Source organism: Vidua chalybeata, chromosome 2 (genome assembly GCF_026979565.1).
Source record: "Vidua chalybeata isolate OUT-0048 chromosome 2, bVidCha1 merged haplotype, whole genome shotgun sequence".
NCBI lineage: Eukaryota > Metazoa > Chordata > Aves > Passeriformes > Viduidae > Vidua > Vidua chalybeata.
The window spans coordinates 64,609,517-64,622,021 of NC_071531.1; the positions used below are offsets into that span (position 1 = coordinate 64,609,517).

General features: G+C 36.3%; 1 protein-coding gene across 2 annotated transcripts in view; it reads right to left on the bottom strand.

The window, feature by feature from the left end:
* Positions 1–1,420: 1,420 nt before the first annotated feature.
* LTN1 (listerin E3 ubiquitin protein ligase 1) overlaps positions 1,421–12,505 on the bottom strand; it is a 38,829-nt gene continuing 27,744 nt past the window's right edge. Inside the window, exons 20-30 of one of the 2 annotated variants that reach the window (XM_053936040.1) lie at positions 11,746–11,881; positions 10,523–10,667; positions 9,227–9,440; positions 8,714–8,951; positions 7,851–7,925; positions 6,831–7,017; positions 6,224–6,395; positions 4,700–4,920; positions 3,987–4,181; positions 3,183–3,350; positions 1,421–2,394 (exon numbers count right to left, since the gene is read on the bottom strand). In XM_053936040.1, the coding sequence (XP_053792015.1) occupies positions 2,332–2,394; positions 3,183–3,350; positions 3,987–4,181; positions 4,700–4,920; positions 6,224–6,395; positions 6,831–7,017; positions 7,851–7,925; positions 8,714–8,951; positions 9,227–9,440; positions 10,523–10,667; positions 11,746–11,881 (1,814 nt within the window). In that variant the 3' untranslated portion in view covers positions 1,421–2,331. The remainder of the gene's footprint in view (positions 2,395–3,182; positions 3,351–3,986; positions 4,182–4,699; positions 4,921–6,223; positions 6,396–6,830; positions 7,018–7,850; positions 7,926–8,713; positions 8,952–9,226; positions 9,441–10,522; positions 10,668–11,745; positions 11,882–12,505) is intronic. The other variant, XM_053936041.1, reaches the window with a different exon arrangement.

Here is a 12,505-nt window from a genome sequence, read left to right on the forward strand (position 1 = left end):
AATTCCTCCTCTCTGTAGCTATGCTGGATTTAAATGAATACTCTGAATCAGTGGTGCTCCTTTTGGTGTAGCTATCAAGCACTTTTACAAGGCACAATTAGCAAGTTTGCTTCTGTCAGAAGGAAATGGTGTCCTTCTGAAGAGAAAAGGTGAAGCAAGGGTCTTTCCTATGCTGGGTGATGCATTTCGGTCATCACAACCCCGTGCAGAGCTCCAGACTGGGGCAGAGTGGCTGGAGAGCTGCCAGTCAGGAAAGGCCCTGGGGGTGCTGGTCAACAGTGGCTGAACATGAGCCAAGTGTGCTCAGGTGAGCAAGAAGGCAAAGGGATATCTGGCCTGTACCAGCAATGGTGTGGCCACAGGCCCAGCACAGTGACTGTCCCTCTGTGCTCAGCAATGCTGAGGCACCTCCAATCCTGGGGTCAGTTTTAGGCTTCTCACTACAAGGACATCCAGAGAACGGAATGGAGGTGGGGAAGGTTCTGGAGCACCAGGAGCAGCTGAGGGAGGTGGGGGAACTCAGTCTGGAGAAAAGATGTCTCAGGGGGGGACTTTCTCACTCCCCACAACTCCTTGACAGGAGGGTGGAGCCAGGTGGAGATCAGGCTCTGCTCACAGGGAACAAGGGACAGGACAAAATAAAACAGCCTCAAGTTTTCAACAACACCAGGGGATGTTTAGATTAGGTATTAGGAAAAAAGGGTTGTCAAGCTTTGGAACAGGCTTCTCAGGGAAGTGGCCCAGTCACTATACCTGAAGTGTTCAAAACCCACACGGATACAGCACCTCATGACACTGTTTAACAGTGAACATGGAGGTGGTGCTGGGTTGATGGTTAGACTTGAGGATCTTAAATGTCTTTTCCAACCTTAACAATTCCACGGTTCAAGGCATGCTATTACTGCCCTGAAATCTTCTGGGCAGTAGTGTGGTGATGATTGTACTCCCTTTTATTCCATTTTACAAGGAGGATACTATGGAGTAATCTAGATGAAGAGTACCATCCATGAAAAGGTATTAAGGTATCTGCCTTCAGATCAGTCACTGACCTTGCAAAGTAATTTAGAATAATCAAAGTGAAGAAACAGAGGCAATGATGGAGTTTTAGCATCAGTAACTATGGAACATTACAGCTTGTTCCTTACTCTGTCTTTTCAGTTAGACCTTCTCGATACCAGCTTTAAATCCTTTCCATTCTCACCTACTGAAACAAAAGGTCAAGGAATTTCTCCTCTGGAAGCCCAGCACTACCTGTTAAAAATATAGACTTGAATGATCAACAGCTAAATATTGAAAATAATAGCTGTTGAGGCAATTGACCATGCTACAATTGACCATGCTACAAACTCGGCATCTGAAAATCTATACAATTAATTTCTAAAAGTTCATCACATGCAGGAAGAGATAGCAAACCAGAGACTACAGAGATTGACAAAATTTATTTATTCCCCACTTTTATTGACTTTTCAAAGAAACCCACCACAAATACCATCCAAGTTGGAATATATTAGTATGCTACCACTGTTAAAAAAAAGGCATGAAAAAAAAGTATAGTTGAAGGCTATTAAATTTCGGTGATAGCTAACTTGCCAACTCATGAAGAAAAACAAGAACTGATCAGTGCATCTGCCTTCTCTTTAAAAGCCAATCAGCAATAAATAGATGGTGTCATTGTCATGCAGGAATGATTGTGGTCTCTCTACTTAGTTGGGCTTCTGAGTTTTCATGATTTTAGGCTACTGGATGGTTGGGGAGTTCTGGCAAAAAGAAACTTTGAAAGGTGGAAGTTCACTTTATTAGAAGAGGCTATGTTAAAATTTTACGTTTTAAGAGATTATCACTGTAGTTTCATGCCTTAATGTCTAACAGCAACAGCATTCTTTTTTCCCCCAAAAAAGGAACTATTATGAATGCATTGTAATCAATAATCAAATCTTTATACCACCTATGTTATATTCAGCTGTTATATTAAGAGGTATCACCTGGGTTAATTACATAACACCATGTTAGAATATGCCTAAAATAAGAGGTTTTAATCAACTATGCTGTGGCTTAAACACCACTTTTCAGACATCACTCCGCATTATTTCTGAAGTTTTTAATGTATCTTAAAAATATACCAATACAATAAATTATTGTTGTATCTTTCTTTATACCAAAGAAGAATCTTCAAATTTACAAAAAGCCAGTCCAGAGGTGTGTCATATTCCACTAGTGAAGAATTTAAAGTAAGTGACATTATTTCCAAATAGTAACTTCTTTCAACATACAGTTTATTGCCTGCTCTTTATTTGTTATTTAGCTCACAGAAAGAAGAAAGAACATTTTGTTTCACAAGAATGTCTCTCGACAGAGTGGACATGTGGATTTGTTGCTGGATGAGAACCATTTGTACTGAAAAAGAGAAATACACCTGTTTAATATACGAAGGCAAGCTGAGTACAGAAACACTAGTACATCATCAATAATAACCATTATTGCCAGAGATCTGTGTTGTTAAGCTGTACCAGGGCAGGTTTAGACTGGACAATAGGAAGAAGTTCTTCACAGAAGTAGTGATTGGGCATTGGATTGGGCTGCCCAGGGAGGCGGTGGAGTCACTGTCCCTGGAGATGTTTAAGAAAAGACTGGATGTGGCACTTAGTGTCATAGTCCAGCTGACAAGGTGGTGTTAGGTCATAGGTTGGACTCAATCTCCAATGTCTTTTCTAACCTAGTTAATTTTGTGATTCTGTGAATGTAACTATCAAAACATTACCTATACTTTTCAAAAAACCAACAAGAAACAGTAAAAAAACCCTTTTCACTCACACATCTATGCATGTGTATATATACATATGTATTTGTATATACATCTATTAGACACACACTGTGTAGCAGCTCTTCTTTCATTACCCATCCTTACATCTTAGTAGAAAATCCAGAGAAATAACTTATGAGTGCAGGTAATCCCAGATACTCCAATGACAAAGTGGAAAATTGTTGGTAATACAGTAGAAGTCTCTGGTTTAAACTATATGGATAGCCAGGCTGGATGGGGCTTGGACAACCTGGTCTAGCAGAAGGTGTCCCTGCCCATGGCAGGGGGATGGAACAAATGAGCTTTAAGGTCCCTTCCGACCTAAACTGCTCTGATTCTAGGGTATTTTGTCTATTTAAAAATATTTACTCCAGGTACTTACCAAGCAAGCTGAATGAAACTTCTTCTTGCATGTTCTGCACGCTTTTTTGGGAAGAGAATAGTTTGAACCATGAATGACTGAAAAACAGATCATGCAATCTTCAACACCTTCAAAACGTTTATCCACATTATTTTTCCACAAAGATAAGCCTTCCATAATACTTCCATTCTAACAGAGGGAAAAGAGATGTTAATACTGTAGAACTCCTTTGAAGTATTCCTGTTGTAGTCATAAAAACATGAAGGAAACAAAGCCTGAAGGATTTATAATCTGAAATGACATGCAATACATAATTTATAATACTCTGATCTACAGAAAAGTGAGTATTCAACAGTGTAGGAAGAGCATATTCAGGAGCACTTAAAAACGGATTTTGAAATTTTCAATCACTGCTTTGTTTTCTTCTAACCACAGATGATGCAATTTCAGTAACCATCAGTCTTTTAGAGAATTCCAGGGATGGGGTTTTTGGTTTTGATTTTTTTTGTTGTTTGTTTGTGGTTTTTTTCAAATTATAGTTAGGATGGTACTGCCACGCAGGACAAACACTGGGCCACATCTTAAGAGATCCAAATTTTCAACTGGGCTCTGGATTTAACAGGACCTAGTAGGCTGATCATTTTACCTCTGTTTATGTATCTGGAGAAAAGCAGATGGTAAGAGTGACCCAACTCTACGAAGGTCTTTGCAATCTATTGAGATCTATTACACAGATCTATACATATATACTGCATTAACTAGGAATATTTTTCTGCTACAAGGACTTACTAAGTTTTCCAAACTAGGAGCTTTATTGAAATTCACCTGATGTGTAAGATATGTGCTTAACTGTAGCATCCAATTGCGCCACTGCTGTACAGCCACACCAACCCTCTTTCCACTCTCAACTGTTATGGATCCCAGTGGATAATTTGATGGAAGCTGTATTATTAGTTCAATAAAGATATCATCAACGGAATAGGTTGCAATGACTTCTCGTGCTGCAGACCGAGCTTTTACCTTTGAAAAAAATACACGTATGAAAAAATGCCACTCAGCATTCTCTAGTCTTTGTGTGTATATATACATATATATATACTATAAACACATTACTATACTATATTATTTTCTTAGATCAGGTGAATCCTTTTCTCAAAGAAAACAAAAATCTACTCAGATCTCAGTAAACTAAAAAGGAATTACCAGCCAGTTTTCAATCTACTGATTGATTACATCTTTCTTTTGATTACATCTTTTAATAAACAAAAAAGTAGTATATTGATAGCAGTACCTTCCACTTAATTCCTCAAATTCTTCTACATCCTAAAATCCATTATTTCATGTTATTTCCAAGCAGAATATTAATAAACATCAATTTAATTTATTGATACTAAGCAAAGTTATGTTTAATCAGAAATTTAGAACAACAAAATTGCAATCATATAAAACAGAACCACAGTCCGGTTCTGAGAAGTAAAATCTCCTAGAATGTTTGCAAAAAATTCAAGTAAATAAAAAGAAAGAACAAAAAGTCTTACTGTCATGCCATTAAATAACTGTGTGCTAGTCTGAACAGAAGATATTTCCTGGGAGGAGAGCACGCTGCTGACATATTTGCTTGTGAATTTATCCACAACATTGAAGACACGCTTCTCACAGCTATTCCACCACAGCCTCACCATGGCTGGCAGATCTTTCAGTGTTATATGGTACACAGAGCAGGCCAAGTGTGGGATCTGTGATGACAGCACCCCTGACCCTGGGAGGGGAAGAAAAGTTGTTGAAATATTCTTAATACATTAGTCCCGGATGTTGGTGCCTCAACACCACATACAAATTTCTGATTCCAATAAAATTGTGTACTTGGAATTTCATATACATGTTCCTATTATTGCTATTCTAAGGGCTTGTTTGACTCAGCCCTTCTTCACCAGGCTGGAACACTTTTTTTGTTCCTTAGCCTGATACTCCACACCTCGGAATTCACCTTCTAATTTAGAAACTGAACTCCAAGTGGATACCAGGAATCAACGATAATTTTATATTGTAGAAATCACAAAACGCTCACTTTGGAGCGAACAAACAATAAGGTGTTTGGAGGACAGCTGAGCTTTGCAGGCATGTCAAGTCCCACCAACAGAGGATCACGTTGGATATTAGGAAATAATTCTTTGCTGAAGGAGTGGATAAGCATTGGAACAGGCTGTCCAGGGAAGTGGTGGAGTCACCATCCCTGATGGAGTCACCATCCCTGTTTCAAAAAACATGCAGACAGGGCACTCTGTGATAAGGTTTAGGGGACACGGTGGTGTTCAAAGGCTGTACTTGGATGATCCCAGAGGTCTTAATGATTCTATGATGAGATACGGGAAGACTTTCCCTCAGGATGTCATGTTAGCAATTCTTTCTTATGGTCATCCAGATAAATTGTTCTGCAACATACAGTGATGTCCAAGCAAAAAATTAAAAAATGGAAACTCCATTTCCTAGCTTATATCTATGCAGGTACATTAAAAAAAAAGCTAAATGAAGGGACTTAAAAATCGAATTCTCTTTTTCATGTTTCTCAGCTAAAAAAAGCAGCATAGCTTCTCTCATCATCACTGATTAACGGGGGCTTCTGAACAGCATGACAAAAACAACTCACAATTTAACATCTCAAACATTTACAAAATATATATTAAAATGTTTTTTAATATTTTCAATTTATATCTTAAAATATAAGAAAATATAGACATTTTATTTAATATTTAAAAATATCTATAGAAGCAATGGTTCCAGAATAGATCACACATTTCTACAGTTTCGGAATTGTTATGTTCATGATTGAATAGTAGCAATGTATTATTCCTGGGTTTTGTTTTTCTTGGTTTCTCTGATAAACATCAACTTTGGTTAAGTTTCAAATGGGGAGCGTTAGCCAAAGATTATTAAACACATGTATGTATTTGTCTCTCTGTATTTGTTTTATAGGTAAGATTTTATAAATAAGTATTTTTAAGAAAAAAAGCTTATTTAAATATAACAACTCTCTGAAATGCACAAATACAGTTTTTACTAACCTTTGACATCTAAATGAAGCTCTTCAGTAAAGAAGGTTTTTATGTCCTTATTTGGAACTTCTGAAGTTGGCCCAGAAAAGACAGGGTTTTCAGGCATAAGCCTGAACAAGTGATAAAGCAGTTTATTCAAGCTTTTAGTTCTTCTAAAGTATTGTGAGTAGAGAACTCGTAGCTGGGAGAATTAAAAAAAAAAAATTCACAAAAAAACCAAAACATGGTAAATACAGCTTACTCTGTAAATAATACAAATACGTCCTTGCAGGGAGGAAGAGCAACATTGTGATTCAGAAGTAGCATTTAGAAGACAAGTTTAGTTCTCTGCACCATTTTGAATGATTAGAAGATTATAATATGTACCAAGCTTGTTTGAAAATGCAAGAAAGAGTCATCTTTTCATGAATCTTAGTTCTTCATTGCTCTAATTTTACCATTGTCAAGTACAGCAGTGCAGAAATCTAAGTCTATTGGTGCTTTCAGAATTTTCACTAATTTCACAGAAACAAGCAATAAGAAATTACATAATTAAAAGAAAAAGGCTGGATGAAACTCTGAGACTGAAACTAAATAAGTAGGTTAAGAAATTCAGTTTAAAAGACTAAAAATATACCTGAGAAGAAGCTGCTTTAAAGAAAGCTAATGTTAACTTCCAAGTGAGAAGATACCCTAGAACAAGGCAGAACTCATCGCTCAGGGGTTGAATAACTGCAAATTCTCCAACTGGAATGGATTCCAGGATGTTTTCTAGCAAGAGTTCTTGAGTCGCCAGGATAGACATAAGAGCTGCTGGAGGTGATCTGTGGAAAAATATTATCTAGAATAGTAAACTCAAATCTTGAGCCCAGCATGAACTGAATTTATGTTCATAGCCTTCCTAAAGCCATGCACACCAAGCATGAAATAAGCCTTTTATTACAGGAAAATTTACTCTTTTTAAAATTTCTTCTTTTTTCCCTGAATGGGATAGTTGGTGTTTTTCCGTTCTTAGAAGACAAATTTAAACTGAACGCTGATCACTTCATCTGAGAGTGGTCTATGGCTGATCTCATTTAACCTACATCATGGATAGCTGCTTTGCTTGCTTTCTCCGGGGTCACACCGACAAAGGAGCAACTGAACAAGGATCACCTAATCACTGTTGGCTCTGGGTTGAAAAGCCTTTTGCATCTCTGCAGTTAGGAAAGGTATTAATCATTGGGCTGAGGTTAAAAAGGAGTTTTAGCCTGTTACCGCATTCCCTCTTCAAACCAGAGAATGCTCTGGATTCAAGCTGTCTAAAATACATAGGTTAATTTTGTTCCATTTCAAGTAACTGAAATTAGCTGTGCAGATGGAAACATCCTGAATACAAGTAAAAATTTGCTAAGATTTTCTAATATAAAGCATAACATATGGCATTTAGTCCAGTAACTGCACCTAAAAACAAATACAAGTACCGTCTCCAGTTTTAGTGCAAAGGCAGACAGGACCAAAATATTTAATATTCTAAATACTTACAACCTTATTTTCATAGCTATGCATTTTTTAACATCTCCTGGCTGACAGCTACTCTGCTGCAAATTTCAATATTTTAACACATTTTAAAAATATGGAAGACAGTCTAATAAAAAGTGAGGGAAAAAATACACACAATGCCAATTCCTCCTCTTCATCACCATATGACTTGAGATCTTCATCATCAAATTTAGGCAATTCAGGCATTAATCTACAGAAGTATGGAAAGGAAATCAGGTTTAATTTTTAATGAACTATTTTAATATATGTGATGCATAGTTCTTTGCTTATCAACATCAACATTCTGACAGGCAATAAAATAATGGCAGTTATTCCTTAATAACAACACAGAATCTTTCAGAGACATGTCACCATTGCAAAGATAGCTCATGAGTGACAGTCAACAAGCATGTATCCTTGCTCACTTCTCTTTCCAGACCTTTCATTTTTCCTGAGCCACGCTAAAATAAAATTCTCTATCAGAATAAAGCTATTGCAACTTTATGCCTCAGTATAAATGAAAGATAATGGTGGCTGGCTTAAGCCATCTGCCTTGCAATCTGCATTTTGGGGAGTCAAATGCACATATTCTACAAATTCTGTATTGTCTCTTTGGGTATTAGAAATATCCAAGAAGTTCACAACAATACTACCTATCTATATTACTTTCTTACCTAAATTAATGAAAATAAAAATGTCATACTCTTTAATGGTAATGTCAGGTCCAGATAATATCTGGAATATTTCAGTTTACATTTTAGGATTCTATGACTGCTAAAATAAGGGCTAAAAATAAATACCTTTCTTAAGTCTGCTAATACAATTAACCTTAGCATTCATAGTTTTATATAGTGTCCTCCAAAAAAGAACACAAATTGCCCAGTTAAGGATTTTCTCCCATAATGGAACATGATTTTGCTACAAGTGCATATTCTATAGCACATTTTTTTTTAAAAAGGGGCAGGAGGCGACGAGAGTGAAAAATTTGTTGCTTCTTACTTATGCAGCATATTGTAGACAGAAACCTGTACAGGTCGAGCCCAGAAAAGCAACAATGGAGAGAGTGTGTTCAGTAGAGTCTGGAGTTTATCTGGAAGATTTGTCTTCTGGCCTGCAACAAACTTCGGTGGCAGCTTATGGTTTAACAACTGGTCCTTTGAGATGTAAGTTAGAGCTTCACCCAACGATGATAACACAGAGTTCTGAAAAGAGCCTTCTGATGCATTTTTGGTTTCTCCTATTTAAAAGAAGACAAGCTGTGATGCAGAATGTATGGATGATACCATAAACAAGCTCTGCTGGAAACAACTCAAGACTGCACTTGGCAGGTTCCATCTAATCTTAACAATCTCTATATTATATGCAATCACTTTACTAATTAACATGTAAGTGTTAAAAAACCTGAGTTGTTATAAACTCTATTTACATTATATTCCTGTATATTCAAAAATGTGGCCTGTTCAGTTCTATTACAGAACAGCCTGGCTGTTATCCCTTTGTACATATACTTGCCTGTGATTTTCACCAACAAAGGTAACAGCAAATTGTGAATTCCCTCAGAAAAGAATTCTTTCCATTCACTGACCAAGTTCTTAGGAAGATTTGCAGTACTGTCAGGAGCTGCAGCCTCAAAGTAAGCGCTAAGGGCAGATGCTAAGTCACAACTGGCACAAGCAAAAATCTGCACAAGCGGGACATGGTAAAGCAAACGGCTTTCGCTTGTTGTCTAGGAGGAAATAAACACAGAGGAAGATTCCTTAACCAAAAATTTGCTTTAAAATATGTTTCACATTTCCTGTCTACACCAAAAAGTGTAATTTCAAAGACAATTCAATTGCAAGAACTATTCAAAAATTCTGTGGGTTGGGGAGGTGGGTTTACAAATAGAATTTGTACTTCAGTAAGACTTCCTGAAATGAATTTCCAAGTCTCACCAACATTTAAAACCATGGATTGTTTCTATTACATAACCTTCCTTATAATGACAAAAAGAATATTCAATGGACAACATACTACTAAAAACTGGAAATTACTGAAGTGGCTATCAGGAGAATATTTCCTCTCCCCCAGCACAGCTGCTTTCTTTTTATCTTTGTTCTTACTTGCTCTGTCAGAAAGGAGTATCGTTATCAATTAAAAATATTCCCTACTTAGTCTACACAACAAGATTTTCTTTTAAGTTTGTTGTTTGTTTTTAAACAAAATACATAGCTTTGAGGCACATGCCATTAGGTAAGATTAATCCTGAGACCAAGAAAGGTTACATGAAGTTTCCAGCCTGCCCTTATAAATGCATAGGTGACAGAGAACGAGAGATTCTGTATTCAGAAGATTCAGAGATTCAGGAAGTAGTCATCTGTCTACTGACACTACTGACCTCTTTCCTAACAGCATTAGAACATAACTTCGATATTTCATGTGATCATGCAGACACTGCTTTTCATTCAACTAATTCTGATGTATCACATTAGAGTGTGTCTTAAAGGAATATTACTTTTCAAGATAGAGACCTACAGCAGACATATTTCAAAATTATTCTCCAATTACCAATGCCATTATTAAATATCATATTACTTGAAGAGTGAGTTGATTTTATCTCCATACACAAAAAGAAACAGGACAGTATCATTGCTTGTGCTTTTAAACCACGTATGACCTTTGTCCAAAGTCCAACATAAACAGGATTTTGTGCAATTCTTCTTATCATTGTGTCAAGTATTTAATATGCTGAGATTACAGTGTCCATGCCATATTCAGGATATAATCAAAAAGGTAAGTACATTAAAAGTGAAGATGCTTCCATATTACCTCTAACCAAGCCAGCATGGAGCACATCAAAAAGTCCCACTCGTTATCAGCCAAAGGAGCTGTGGAATATTTCAGCAACAAGGGAAGGTAACGCATCATCTCAATGTTGAAACCAAGCAATTGAGCACTTGCTTCTTTCAGACTGCTGTAATAAAAATACAACCAAAGTTTATATTGATTCATGTTGTAGACCTGAGTATTTATATTCTTGCCTTCACACCTCCTCACAGGACAAATCTGTCTGGCACCACCATGTTGTGCCATACTTTTGATATTCTGTCTTTCAAAGGTAGAGTGCTACATTAGCTGTCAAGTCTAAATAACATGCCTAAATTACAGATTCATACATTTCTACAATTTACACATTTGCTCAATCAATATATTTACATAAACTATGAATATTAGCAATTTTAATTAAATCAATGCAAGAAAAATAATAATTTTAAGTTACTGATTTAAGAAAAAATACTAGCCCTCAAGTGTCCAAATATTATATATTATAGGTTTAGATTATTAGGAAGAAATTCTTCCCTGTGAGGGAGGCCCTAGCACAGGTTGCCAGAGGAGCTGTGGCTGCCCCATTCCTGGAAGCGTTTAAGCCCAAGTTGGATGGATCTTGGAGCAACCTGGTCTTATGGAGGGTGTCCCTGCCCTTGGCAGGGATTGGAACTGGATGAGCGTTAAGATCCCTTCCAACCCAGAACACTCGATGGTTTTATGATTACTTTTAAACTTTGTTGCCTGGATTTTTCTCACTGTAGTCAAAAAAATAAATCTCAGTATATTTTCACTCCTTGCTGGAAGCTTTTCAAAATACATTTTTGGGTCCAAAATTTCAAAAGACAGACAGCAAAGTCTGGTATGCAAGTTTTCTTCCTGCTACCAAAATAAGCAATCAGAACGTGGAACTGAACACCCAGCAACACCTACAGAAGTTGGCTGGTTTTGAATGCATTTGAAAACAGTTGACATCTTTCAAAAGCATTTACAAAGCTCTTCAGTTTCCCAGCCTTCCAGGTACTTTTCTGCAGTATGAGTTAGTGGTTACCTAATGGCAGATATATTAAGCCAAGGTTTCTACAAACGCTTAAATATGTAATATTAGAGCAATAGATGGCAGTTGTACAGATTGATTTTATTTGAATTAATAACTAGTCTGTATTTTTAAACTTTTGTCTTAGAAATAAGAAAAAAAAGTCAAATTATCTCAAAGTTGCACCTACCAGCTAAAAAGAAAGCTGTCCTCATTATCATTCTTCCAAGATATTATGATTTTCAGTATTGCAGGTAGTAGATGGTCACAATCAATACTTCTGTCCTTCAAGTAGGAGTTCAAAATGGAAAGACACCCAAATGCTCCTATGATATAATAGAAATGTAAACTCAACAGTCTTCATTACCAAGACAAAACAAATATCAGAAGGTGTGTCAATAGAACCTAATTTTAATATTCTAAGACAGTTTGGATAATACCTAACCTTTCTTCTTTGAACACTTAATCCACAGATGTCATTGTTAAATCAAAATACAATATCCAATCCAAACTTTAAAAAAAACAGTCTGTTATAAGATTAAGTGATAGTTTATAAAATCTAAAAAAAGGAAAGATACCTGCAAAGATTGAAACTTCTTTGTGCTACTAAAAATACAGTAAGCTAAGCAATAATTTAGGCAGATAATTAAGACAACTGAAAGTTGTGAATTCTAATATTATTGGAATGTTAATTGGAGTAGTCAGAATGTTATTTTTTACTTTTAGAGTGAAGTACAACTGTTGCATTAGTAATGTTTTCCATTTTCTCCAAGAACTGTGTTTATCTACATTTCTTGGAGAAAATTAACATTTCCAACATGCACAATGATAAAAAAAGTATCACATATGCATAGCAAAACCAACCAAACAAACCCCTGCTTTACTTAAACAAGTTCAGCATCATTTTTTTCAGCTGTTGAAAAGAAAAGACACCATTGGAATGGTAAGCC